At 50.6% G+C, this 13213-nt stretch overlaps 1 protein-coding gene across 9 annotated transcripts in view; it reads left to right on the top strand.

Annotated features, from left to right (window-relative positions):
• Positions 1-13213, top strand: part of NLRC5 (NLR family CARD domain containing 5) — a 111074-nt gene that overhangs the window by 81029 nt on the left and 16832 nt on the right. For 8 of the 9 annotated variants that reach the window (XM_081215248.1, XM_081215249.1, XM_081215250.1 and 5 more), the window contains 12 exons: positions 351-440; positions 629-691; positions 2805-2891; positions 4470-4553; positions 5350-5439; positions 5841-5906; positions 7587-7670; positions 7758-7841; positions 10405-10491; positions 11007-11084; positions 11874-11957; positions 12281-12364. In XM_081215248.1, coding sequence (XP_081071374.1) covers positions 351-440; positions 629-691; positions 2805-2891; positions 4470-4553; positions 5350-5439; positions 5841-5906; positions 7587-7670; positions 7758-7841; positions 10405-10491; positions 11007-11084; positions 11874-11957; positions 12281-12364 — 981 coding nt within the window. Of the gene's footprint in view, positions 1-350; positions 441-628; positions 692-2804; positions 2892-4469; positions 4554-5349; positions 5440-5840; positions 5907-7586; positions 7671-7757; positions 7842-10404; positions 10492-11006; positions 11085-11873; positions 12029-12280; positions 12365-13213 lie in introns of those variants that run through there. The other variant, XM_081215251.1, reaches the window with a different exon arrangement.

The raw sequence follows: 13213 nt of genomic DNA, 5'->3' as shown, positions 1-13213 counted from the left end.
GTATCGTTCTAGGCAGTGCACAAGCGTGATATGATTCAGTCCTCATGACACCCTAGAGGAAGGTGTGTAAGTAGTTCTGTTTTTCAGATAAGGAAACTGAGGTTCAGAGAGGTTAAGTCACTTATCCAAGGACACACAGCCAGTAAGCAGAACTAGGACTCACACCTCAGTCCACTTGACCTCAAGCTCCTATTTCTCCCTCTTGAGTCCCTGTCTCCTTCCTTAATGCCTGGCTGACCCACCAGCCCCCCCATCCTTTTCATTCACCTCCAGCCTGTCCAGGTTTCTTGCCCACTGATCTTGCTTGGTTCCAACTTGCTCACATAGGGCCCTGCCCCTTTCCTTCTCAGGCTGACCCAGATGGAACTGTCCCCAAGGAGCCCCCTCCTGCTGGCTGACATCTTCAGCCTGTGCCCGCGGGTTCAGAAGGTGGATCTCAGGTGAGCATTGCCCTGGGACAACCGGAACCTAGGAGGGTGGTGCCTGGAGTCTGTTGGATGTGAGGGGCTAGGATGGAGATAGTGGGACCCACGTCAGAGACTCAGCTGCTGGAGGAGGGGGGCCTGCCCCCTGGGGGCATGCTGAGGCTGTGGTCAAGGGTGGCTGACCCAGGTGCTGTCTGCTCCAGGTCCCTGCATCACGCGACCCTGCACTTCAGGTCTAGTGAGGAGCAGGAAGGCGGGTGCTGTAGGTAAGTCCCCCGGAACTGTGCCCGAGCAGCCAGTGGGGATTGAGGACGAGCAGACTTGCCTCCTGGATGTCCAGAGCAGAGGACACACTGAGAGGGCTGGGCTCCGTCACGGGCAAACAAGGAGTCCACAGACAGCAGACAGGATTAGAGCTCAGGGGCCTGGTTTGAGGAAAAGGACTTCATAACCTGCCCCCCAAGCTTTAAATCCCAACCCCACAAGGTCCTGGCACCTTGGGCAAGTTCCTTAACCTCTCCGATCCTCAGCTTCCACAGCTGGAGAAGGGAGACACTATATTGCAGGCCGTTGGCAAAGAGGAATTGAGGCAATGTGTAAAGCACGAGAGGCACTCATGGTTATGAGTGTCCCCCTGCACCACACCGCTGACTCTTGGACCAGTGCTCTGTGGTTGCCTCGGTGAGAGGGGAGCCAGCGTTGCACAGGATAATGGGGCCAGGGAATAACCTCTAAGTACAGAGATGACATTTCTGGTAGCTATTTGATGCCACTGGCTCAGCGAGTGACCTTGGACCAGACCCTCTCTCTGCGTCTCAGCCTCCTCAGCTGCGAAATAACAATAAATAAAGAGCTGATGTTTGCTGAGCATCTGTAGGGCACCATTCTAAGAGCCTCATGCAGATTACATCCTATAAGCCTCACAGCTGTGGTCATGCAGCAAGAAGGGGTACAGCTGGGACTTGAATCCAGGGAGTCTTATAGCGCTCCTGGCCCAGGGGCAGGCAAACTTCTTCTGTAAAGGGTTAGATTGTAAATATTTGGGGGTTTCCAGGCCATAGGGTCTCTATCACAGCTATTCAACCCTGCCGTTTTAGCTTGAAAGCAACACAGACGATATGTAAATGAAGGCGTGTGTCTGTGTGCCAGTAAAACTGGAGTTATGGACACTGAGACTTGAATTCCATGTAATGTTTATGTGTCATGAAATGTTACTCTCCTTTTGATTTTTTTCTCAACTGTTTGAAAATGGAAAAACTATTCTTAGTGTGCAGGTCTTATAAAGCAGGCGGTCTTGGGCTGTAGACTTTACAATTCCTGTCTTAACCCAACACTATCGTGACTTCTAGAATACCTTCATAGTTTCCAAGTCTGTGATTTCCAAAATGTAGGACAAAGACCAGGATGGGATGGTTGGGCCGATAGTAGAGTACTTCAGCTTCATTGAATTCCTCCCTTTTCAATTCTCTAATTAAGGCCAAGAGGAAGCCTCAGTTAGGTGTTAGCGTGTCTACCACACCTCTTAACATTTGCTAAGCTCCCTTTTAAACAAAGAGAGAGCTCTCAGCAGGTGCCAGTGTCTGGCTTGAACTTAATGATGATATATTTCTCATATTTCCTGTATCCTTATGCTTATGGTCTGTTTGGGGCAGGCAATGCCAGTTTTCCACTGGAGTGAGTGATACAGGGCTTCCTTTTCCAATAAATGCATCAAATAAGAAGAATGAGCTGATTTAAAACTATGAAGTCAACAGTAGGGTAATAGGGAATTTAGGACTATGGGAAAAATCATGAAGGAGAGTAACAATGATAAAAATTTTAGATACTGGTTTTAGGTACTTTCTCATTTTAAGATTTTTTTTTTAAGTTGCTGGCTGGCCATAAGCTGTTCATTTACCTTACTGTGTGGTCTCGGTGTAGGCCTCTCAAAGACACTTACTATTCCTTTTGATTCCAGCATCAATAACCCTCTGTAGGAGCAGACATCACCCTTAGTCTCCTCCACTCCACCCTCATGTCTGTCCATTAAAGTGACCCCCAAGAGCTGTAGTTCACCTTGAATCAGAATCAGTCTGGAGAGCCTTGTTCCTAGAGCTTTTAATTCAGCGCGTTTGGGTTGCGTTCCCAGAATATGCCTCTCACCAAGTTCCCAAGGGATGCTGGTGGGGCTGGTCGGGGACCACACTTTGAGAACCACCTCCCCAGAGGGAGAATGTTGGTGGGATCTGCTCTGGAGGGAGGTGGGAGTGGTGGATGCTGGATGTTTCCAGAGAATCCAAGCTTGGGTGAGGCCCCACTGAAACTCAGAGGCCACACCCAGGACTAGCCAGGGCAGAGGGTCTGAGTGGCCCCATCCCCGGTTTGCACCCCTTCCTGCAGCAGATTCACAGGCTGTGGCCTCAGCCAGGAGCACGTGGAGCCTCTCTGCTGGTTGCTGAGCAAGTGTGAAGACCTCAGCCAGCTGGAGTAAGTTGGGCAGGAGGGGGGAGAGGAGCCCAGGAGCATGTGCCTGGGTGGCACCGAAGGGGTGTGTGTGCATGCGTGTGTGTGTGTGTGCACTCAGCACCTCTCAGGACCAGCTAACAGGGCATGCATGGGATGCCTGGGACTCAGTCACGTCCACATGGTTCCTCTGTCCCCATTTTATCCCTACCATTCCCCACTGCCACCATGGTGGAGCTAATTCAGGGTATGCCCTTGATCTAATTTGGGGATCCCTTCACAAAGGGCCACAGGAGCCCCTTGGCCTCATGTGGATCAGGGCACTGGAGCTCTGCTAGCTGGTGGGGCCTGAAAGAAGGGATCCGTTGGTTTGCCTGGCAGGTGGTTAAGAGCAACCAGTGCCTCAGCCTGCGGAGGGCCCTGGAGGGTGGGGATTTGTGGGCTCTCGTATTGATGAGAAGTGGTATCTGTGTGGCCTGGCTTGGGTGCCCAAATAGTACAGCCCGCATGGGTAGGTGAAAAAAAGCTAATACCTATTGAGTAGTTTCTCCACTGCCCTAAGTGCTTTACATATTCTTTTTATCCTTCCAACAACCCTAAGTACTGTTATCCCCATTTTATAGATGAGAAAACTGAGGAACAGAGAGTTTAAAAACCTGCCCTAAGTCACACAACTAGTACGATGCAGTCTTTGCTCAAAACTGTTAGGAGTCCAGCTTAGGACAAGCAGGCAGGAGGTAAAGAGAGCTGTCTACCCGAAAAACCACAATTTAAGTTCCTGTTGTGATGTGGCCAAGGAGAGAAATGTGGCTGATGAAAATCATGTATTTTAAAGAAAGATGAATAAGCAAGATGTCTTTAAGTTTTTCTGTTTTTTCATTATAGAGGGAACTTTTGCTTATTTTAAAGATTACTTTATTAAGTGGCTTCCTGAGACAAACTAGTTTTTCATTTTTTAAATTTCTCAGGAAAAGACAAAATAAACAAGGCTTAAAAGTGTCATAATCAGGGGCAAAATGAGTTCAAACATGCAGGACAAAAATCAGATATTCCCGGGCACGCTGATTATATTGTTTCTGAAACCGTAGCTAAAACCGTAGAATGCTACAATGAAGGGAAATAAAGTCTTCCAGTGCAAGTTCAGATATTGCATTCTCAAATTAAAAGAAGAAATCTGATGGATAAATACATCCTCCAAATATCTTTCTTTTTCCTGAATTTACTCTTGTTCAAAAATTATGGCTCCCAACGGATGCAGGCCAAGTGCATAGCAAAAGCTAATTGGTTTTTCTCTAACCCCTGAAAGCCTGCTGGAGGCACATGGGTCCTGGGAGTGGTCACCAGATACTGAAGGGGAAGATGAGGCTGGTTAACTGTGGTGCTGGCGAGGGGGATGGTGGTGATAATTCTAGTGGTGATGGAGGTGGTGATGCCGAGTAGCAGTGATGGGATGGTGCTGGTGGTGATGACGGTGCTGTTGGAACAGAAGTAGTGCAGAGTGGGGGAGGGGATAATGGCAGTGCTGGGTGGGTAGAGTAGCAGTGATGGTAACTGAAGAGAAGGCATGTCTGAGCACCAACAACCTCCTTGTACCTCTTGCAGCCTCTCAGCAAACCTGCTGGGTGATGCCGGGCTCAGGTGCCTCCTGGAATGTCTCCCTCAGGTGCCCATCTCCGGTTCACTTGAGTAAGTGACGAGCAGCCTCAAGGACAGCAAGGAAGAAGACTCCCCAGGGCCAAGAACATTAGTGGGCTTCTTTTGAGGCATCCCTAGAGAACTGGAGAGGACAAGGGCTGGGGAGGGGAAAGGGCTGATTCTTACCTTGACCCCTGCCTACCTTGGGTCCTTTCTTCCTTCCCTCATTGCCCACTATGGGCAGAGCTCCCACCAGACACCCAGGAGAGGCTGTGACTAAAGCTTGGTGACCCAAGTTGACTCCGGGTAGGGAGCAACAGTTCATCCCTGACCAGCTGCTGGATCTCAGTTGTCCTGGCTCTTGGTCCATCCCATTCCTGAAGCTCCTCTGACCAAATCTATGGGACATGGATTTGGGGATGTCGCCACAGCAGGGAGGGTCCCTAGGAAGTCATCCTCACTCACTCAGTCTCCCCAGTGACCTGGGAGACTGGCGGCCAGAGCCAGGATACAACCTGTTGCTAGGCAGCTGGGCTTTGTGCTCTGGGCATCCCTGACCCCTGTGGGGCTGGAGTTGCCAGCCTGGCCTCATCATCACCCGGTCTTAGACCACAGGGGCAGCTCTCAAAGACTCATAGTCTGGTGCCTGACCTGCCCCGTGTGGGGATAGCACCCCTCTGGCCTCCCTCTGGACCTCAGTGTCTCCACCTGGAGAACGGGCACTCGGACATTGAGGACGCTCCTCTGGGAGATGACAGCTGGAAGGGAAGAGACGAGGGGGGCTGGGCAGGGCTCCACTGAGGTGCTTCCCCCCACCCCCCCATCCTGAACCTCTTTTCTCTTCTAGTCTAAGTCACAACGGTATCTCTCAGGAAAGTGTCCTGTGCCTGGTGGAGACTCTCCCCTCCTGCCCACGTATCCGGGAGGCCTCAGTGAAGTAAGGCGATGTTGGTGCCACTTGCTGATGGTGGGGAAGCAAGACTCGCACACTCAGTGGCCCTCCATCTGTATGACTTGGGCAACCTCCGCCCCTCTCTGAGTCTCAGGGTTCACTGAACGTGGGATCATAGTTTCCATCCCCTGAGGCCCGTGTGCCACAGGGCCTAGGGAGGCCACGGGTTAGGGAACGCCAGGTTTGGGGTCCTTGAAGAAGGAGGTGGGAGTCTCCTCGGGTTGGCACCGGTCTCTCCTCGGGTCGGCAAGGGTCTCTCCCGTGGCTTCCACCCGCCCTTGCCCTTGAAGACCCATCCCCCTTCCCTCCCGCACCCCCTGGCGCCTGGGTCCCAAGGATGCCGGTGAAGCTGGGCCCTCGGCTTCCATATACCCCTCTCTCTGCAGCCTGGGCTCCAAGCAGAGCTTCTGGATTCACTTCTCCCGACAGGAGGAGGCTAGGAAGACACTGAGGTAATTTCTGGTCTGGGGTGATGGGAAGGGGGGATGGGGGAGAGGAGGCTGACCCTGTGGTGGCCTCCATGCCTCCTTCCTCTCTGGGTCCTCCCCTCCTTCACACACCCTGCTTCAAGCTACTGCCTGGGTTTGCCTCTCCGCCACATCTGCCCCCAATCTCCCCTTACCTCCAGCCCCTGGGCTGGGCCTTTGAGTGGCATTTGTGTCCCTTAGCCACATCCTAACTATAAGTCTGGAGGCTTCTGAGTTAAGAGATCAGACTCTGGAGCCACTTGGGATAAATCTTAGTTCTACCCCTTACCAGCTGTGTGACCTTGGACAAGTGACTTAACCTCTCTGTGTTTCATTTCCTCATCTGTAAAATGGGAATAATAGTGAGACCTACCCTTTAGGGTTATTGTGAGGATTAGATGAGTTAATATATATAAAGTGCTTGGAAAGGCCCTGGCTTATTTGAGTGTTGTGTAAGTTATTTATTATTACTGTTATTGTTATTTCCCCCGGTAGCCTTGAGCTCTGTGTCTCTCTCTCAGCCTTGGGTTAGTTCCTCTACATGTCTTACTTCACCTTTGGTCGTGGCCTCTGAATCGGTCCACTGCCTCTGGCTAGGCCTCCTCCAATCATCCCACAGCACCTGGAAGGATCTTCCCAATACACACATCTGACTGTGGTACTCCATTGCTCTAAGCCCTTCGGTGGCTCCCAATTGCCCTCAGGATAAAGTTCAAATTCCTCGGCCTGGTCTTCCCCCTCAGAGTCTGATCTGGCTGTCACCTCCCACCATGTTCTTCCTCACTCCCGCTCCACACACACACCACCCTTACACCAAGTATGTACACACCACATACCACCCCCACACACACACAGCACATGTGCGCACAAATTCAGCCACAAGGGATCTTTGTTCACCAAACACGCACTGCCTGATGAAGCTTCCCTGCTTCTCCATACTCAGCCTGACGTTCTCTTCCCTACCTTTTCTGAGATCAAATTCTCCTAATCCTTTATGACCCAGCTCAAATGTCAGCCCCTCCTGGACTCCTCTGGTGGCACCTGTCCTATGAGAGGGAGCGGCCCCGTGGTGCTGTGCTGGGCCCTCTTCTCAGCCCATCTGTCCGTGAGACAGTGTGCCGAGGCCTGTCTGCCGGCCACACGGGGCCGGGCAGTGGGAGGGCAGGGCCACAGCAAGAATCCCAGTCCCTCCTGCCCCCGAGGGAGCCTGGACTAGGGTGGTACTAGAGACTAGGGAAGCGGTCATGGTTTTGGGGTGTGGAGTCAGGCTGACTTGGATTGAAACCCAAATCTGTCCCTACGTCTTACCAGCTGTGTGTCCTTGGGTTGGCCACTTTCTCCGTCTGTAGGTGATGCTCTTGGGGTTCAGTGAGATACTACACGTAAGGCAGGCACTCCTGCGTGCTCACATGGTGCACCCAGAGGCTGGCACAAGGCCTGCCTTATAGTCAGGGCTCAGTAAATAACTGACTCCTCGCACTTTCTTGGGAGGTGGTCTCTCCAAAGAGAAGAGAAGCTCCCAGAGCAGGGGTTGCGTCTTTGGACTTTTCTCAGGCCTTTGGTCCTGGCCTTTGCACTCAGTGGAGGCTCCCCCATGGGTCCTGGCAGCAGGACAGCAGTCCCAACAGGCCTCGCCAAGCTCTGTCTCTTGCCCTCTGCCCTCAGGCTGAGCGAGTGCAGCTTCGGGCCAGAGCACATGCCCAGACTGGCCACTGGCCTGAGCCAGGCCCTGTGGCTGACGGAGCTCACGTGAGTGACCAGGCCCAGCCCGTGGGGGCAGCTGAGGGGTGGAGAGTCCCTGCCAGAACCTCTCTTGTAACTGACCTCTGTCTGCAGGCTGACCCAGTGCTTCCTGGGCCTGGAGCAGCTAACCATCCTCCTGGGTCTGCTAAAGTGGCCGGCAGGGCTGCTCACTCTCAGGTATAGCCTGCCCGTGACCCTGGGAGGGGGCCGTGGTGGGAATGGGGGGCAGAGGTGGGCTCTGAAGTGTGGGTCCCCCCGAGGTCATGGTCTTAGCCGTTTCCTGCATCCAGAGCCCCGCCACCCGCATGTAGGACCACCCTGCCCATTAGTCCCAGAAACCCGCTCAGGCGCAGAGAAGCCGCCCTCACCAAGGTGGGGCCTGTATTTGGGGACTTCAGAAAAAGAGGGAACTGAAAAGGACACTGAGCTGAGGTCAGAAATAACATGTAACAAATATCATGCTTGTATGTTCACTGCGATCATTTTAAAACTTTCAGAAAAACAGAAGATTCCAAAAAGTAGAAAAACAATTTTGAAAACTCATATTCTCATCACCTAGTTTTGACAGTTCGTGGTTTTCCATATTTACCTCGAAGTTTTACTTTTTAGCTGAAGCATCTTAAAGTAAGTTATAGATCTCATAAAATATCACTCCAAAATATTTCACCACAAGTCTTTAAAAAATAAGGACATTTTCTACATAATCACAGTTGAATTAGGACACCTACAAAAATCAGTAGCAATTCCTTAGTGTCAGGTATTACCCAGTCCAAGCTAAAATTTCCCACTGTCCCCAGATGGGACGGCTGGCTCTTTGGATCCAGGATCCGGTCAAGGTCCTCATTTGCATGGAGTGGTGACGGCTCTTCGGACTCTTAATGGGTGAACCGTTGACAAAACCGGTCCCCTGTGCTGTAGACCATCCCACTTTCTGGCTCTGTCTGGTGCTTCCTTGTGATGAACAAACATTGAGTTTGTTCCTCTAACCCCTGACTTTCCTGGAACTGGAAAGGCTCCATGGGATTTGTGTCTAAAAATACCTACTTCATGGCCAATGCTGTGCACTTCTCAACTCAGCCCATGATGAGGCACATAGAGTCTGGTTGTTCCCCAACATGACATTTTTAAAAATTGTGGTAGAATACACATAAGATTTACCATCTTAACCATTTTTAAGTGCACAGTTCAGTAGTGTTAAGTACGTTCACGTTGCCATGTAACCGAAACTTCATGCAAAACTGAAACTCAGTACCCATTGACCGCCCCCCCATTTTCCCCTCCCCCCGGCCCCTGGCTTTCTACTCACCTTTCTCCTGTTTCTGTGGATCTCACTCCTCTAGGTGCATCATACAAGTGGAATCATACAGTATTTGTCTTTTTGTGATGGGCTTATTTCACTCAGCATAATATTCTCAGGGTTCATCCTTGTTGTACCATATTATAGAATTTCCCTTCCTACTTAAGGCTGAATGATATTCCACTGTGTGTACACACCACATTTTCTTTAGCCATTCATCCATCAGTGGACATTTGGGTTGCTTCCACCTTTGGGCTATTGTGAATAATGCTGCTATGAACATAGGTGTACAAATATCTCTATATCTCTGCTTTCAATTCTTTGGTGTAGAATCGCTAGATCACCCCAAATAGCATTTTAAAATAAAACTTGTCTTACTCTAAAAATAATGTGTACTCCTCGTAGAAATTTGTGGAAAAGCCAGAAGAACGTAGAAGAAAATAGTACTTTAAAAAAAAAATTCAACATAACTTTAGAAGCAGCAATGTTTTAAACGGCTCTCTTTTTTCCTGCTTCTAAATTAATGCATACAAGGACTTCCCTGGCAGTCCAGTGGTTAAGACTTCACCTTCCAATGCATGGGGTGTGGGTTCGATCCCTGGTCGGGGAGCTAAGATCCCACATGCCTTGTGGCCAAAAAACCAAAACAGAAACAGAAGCAATATTGTAACAAATTCAATAAGGACTTTAAAATAATGGTTCACATCCAAAAAAAATCTTCAACTTAATGCATACACATTGTAGAAAGTTCAGAAAATATTGAAAACTAAAGAAGAAATAAAAAACACTTCAAGAGAATTCTACAATTGAAACAATCACCATTAACATTTAATATATTTTTCTCACAGCTCTCTCCCTGTTCCTCACCATATGTGTTTTTCCCTTTCCATATATATTTTTCCTTTTTTAAATACAAAATTGGGATCATGTTTCATATACAGTTTTTTTTTTTTTTTTTTCTTTTTGCGGTATGCGGGCCTCTCACTGTTGTGGCCTCTCCCGTTGCGGAGCACAGGCTCCGGACGCGCAGGCCCAGCGGCCATGGCTCACGGGCCCAGCCGCTCCGCGGCATATGGGATCCTCCCAGACCGGGGCACGAACCCGTATCCCCTGCATCGGCAGGCGGACTCTCAACCACTGCGCCACCAGGGAGGCCCCTCATATACAGTTTTATTTCCTTATCTTTGCAACGTGACGTTATGTAGAGCTTTTCTTAAACCTAAAAATATTGTTTAAAAAACTAACATTTTCCCTTTGGATGGTTGCATAACTGTTAGAACAAGGATGATGTTAATTTTCTCTTTTATGCTTCTGCCTAATTTTAAATTTTATTGTTTTAAAAATCAGCAAAACCCAAAAAGCCTCTGGGCAGCCCCCTTGGCACTTTCCTCCCCGCCCCCACTAACCCTAGGCGACCTTCGTCTGTGTCCACCTCTGTGACAGGGTGGAGGAGCCATGGGTGGGCAAAGCCGGGGTGCTCACGCTGCTAGAAGTCTGTGCCCAAGCCTCAGGCAACATCACTGAAATAAGGTAAGTCCAGGGAGGAGGCCCCTCAAGTTCTTCATCTTTTCATGACCATTGGGACCATCCGTCATCTAGACATTGGTCTCTTGTCCTGTGGGGTAATAGCTGCATCCCTAGTGAGTTCTCTGGGTCCCCAAGATGGCAGGAGCTCCTGGGGCATATGTGAGGGGCTACACATACTTGTTGGGGCTTGTGCAGTAGGCAAGCTGCAGGACCAGAGAGAGGAAGGCAGCCCCAGGTTCAAGACAAAGGGCTGTTAGATCCCAGACAGACACTGCTGGAAGTCCATGCTGGTTGTCTGGAAGGGGCCCCTGGTGGCAGTAACACACACCATGGCTCTGTGACCAGAGGTGCCAGAATCCCATGGACTAGCTAAGAGCAAAGGCACTGGTGTCTCACTGACCTATGTCCAGATCCCCACTGGGTCTGGGAGCTCAGTCGGCTGAGCAGCCCTGGTCCCAGCACAGCCGATACGGGAAAGCTGCTGTGGGCCTCACGCTGGCTACCCCTTCCCTCCTCAGCATCTCCGAGACCCAGCAGCAGCTCTGTATCCAGCTGGAATTTCCCCATCAGGAGAACCCAGAAGCCGTGGCCCTCAGGTGAGACCCAGTACCTGGGGCCCCAAGAGAGAGGCTAGTGATGGAGGGAGGGGGAGAGGGGAGTACTGCTGCTTCTGACCAATAATTCTCATGCCCCTGCTCAGAGTCCTTTGATGCCCAAAGTCTCTACATGGCCTGTGAGATCTGGCCCAACCTACCTCTTCATGCTATCTATCCCTACCCCAAACCCCAGTCTAGGCTCCAGCTAAGCTTCCAGTACCTTAAACACCACCTTGCTCTTTTTGACCTCAGGGCCTTTGCACAGGCTGTTTCCTGCCCAGAATATTCTCTCCTCCCTTTCCTTCTTCATCCTTCTTCACCTGGCTAACTCGACCTCATCCTTCAGGTCTCAGTTTAAATGCCACCATCTCAGGGAGGCCCCTCCAACCCACCCAGACTTAGTCAAGTCCTCCCATCATCCATTCTTACAGATGCCTGGGTTCACAGCTCCTCTAATCCATATAGCACGTTTTTGGAAATTAAAATGTCACCTCTTTGGAGGAATGCAGCCCTGCAAGTATACATTGTGAGGACTAGACCATACCTGGATCTCAGCCCCAACTCACTTCCTTGGCTGGGTCTCCTTGTGCAGTGAACAACCTGCACAGCCATACCAGGTGCCCCATCCTGACCTCTCCTTCATAGTACTTCCCATGATTGGTTAGTACATTGGGGGACTTTATTTGATTAGCATTTATTTACCACCGTGAGAAACGCTCCTTGCAGGTAGGTACTGAGTCCCCAGTACTGAGCCAGGTGTTCAGAAGCTGCCTCCCTCTCCACCTCCAGGCTGGCTCACTGCGACCTTGGGACCCACCACAGCCTTCTTGCTAGGCAGCTGATGGAGACCTGCGCCCGGCTGCGGCAGCTCAGGTCAGCACCCCGAAACGCTGTCTGGGGCCCTGAGTTCTCTGATTGACCCCAGTGCCCGCTCCGGGCCATAGGTGAGAGGCTGGCCAGTGCAGGATGGAGATGAGCAGAACGTGGGGCTGTGCTAGCAGTCTTGCTTCCCTCTGCAGGAGAGAATCACACCTGGCCAGTGGGGGAGAGCCCTAGGGTGGCAGAGGGGAGCGCTGCCCCACTGGGAGCCCTTGGGTGCGCCTTTCCCCTCTCTTGGCCTCCCCATCTTTGTGTAATGTTTGATCCCTGAGGTGTGTCCAGCCTGAAATCCTCTGGAATATGCTTGGCCTTTTCAGCTTGTCCCAGGTGAACCTCTGCGAAGCCAGTGCTCTGCTGCTACAAAGCCTCCTGCTGTCCCTCTCTGAGCTGAAGAACTTCCGGTATGCAGACAAGACTTTCACTCAGGGCCTCCCCCGCCCGCCCCGCCCGCTGCAGCTCAGCCCCGCCCCCACACTTCCTGTTTTCCCCAACCCCGAGCTCAAAGGAGCTCTGTGTCCCCATCCCATGGGCTGGGACCACACATGACCCTGGAGATGATGCCAGGGTTCATGGTCATCTACATGGCCATGTGGCGTGAAGGTGATTCCCTTTTGAATGCTCTTTCTTTTCTTTATTATTTGGAAATAATTGCAAACTAATAGAAAAGTTGCGAGAAGACTGAGACGGACCTCCATATGCCACTTTCCCAGATTAACCCTTTGTCATTATTTTTTCACATTTGCTCTTTTCTTCCCTTCCTCCTTCCTCACCCCTCCCCTCTCTTCGCCACCCCCCGTTTCTTGTTCTGAACCATTTGAAAGTAAGTTGCATAATTATGCCCCTTCGCCCCTTAATATTCCAGTGAATTTCCTAAGAACAAGAACATTCTCTCCCCTAATCCAGTAAAAGTATGAAATTCAGGCAATTTAACATTGATACCCTACTATTATCTAAACTACAGTTTATATTCCAATTTTGCCAATTGTCCCAATAATGTTTATTGCATTTTTTTTCAGTCCTGGATTCCATCCAGGATCACACACTGTGTTCCGTTGTCATCCCTCGTTAGTCTCCTTCAATTTGGAATGTGTCCTCAGCCCTTCTTTGTGTTTCATACTGTCATGACATTTACATGCCAGTTATTTTGTAGAATGCCCTTCTGCTTGGGTTTCTCTGCTGTTTCCTCATGCTTAGATTTAGGTTCTGCATTTGGGGCAGGAATATCACAGAGGCGCTGCTGTGTTCTTCTC

The sequence above is a fragment of the Mesoplodon bidens genome (assembly GCF_964165515.1).
Source record: "Mesoplodon bidens genome assembly, chromosome: 18".
Taxonomy (NCBI): domain Eukaryota; kingdom Metazoa; phylum Chordata; class Mammalia; order Artiodactyla; family Ziphiidae; genus Mesoplodon; species Mesoplodon bidens.
Note: the sequence above shows the minus strand (reverse complement) of the source record. Positions and strands in the feature narration are given on the sequence as shown.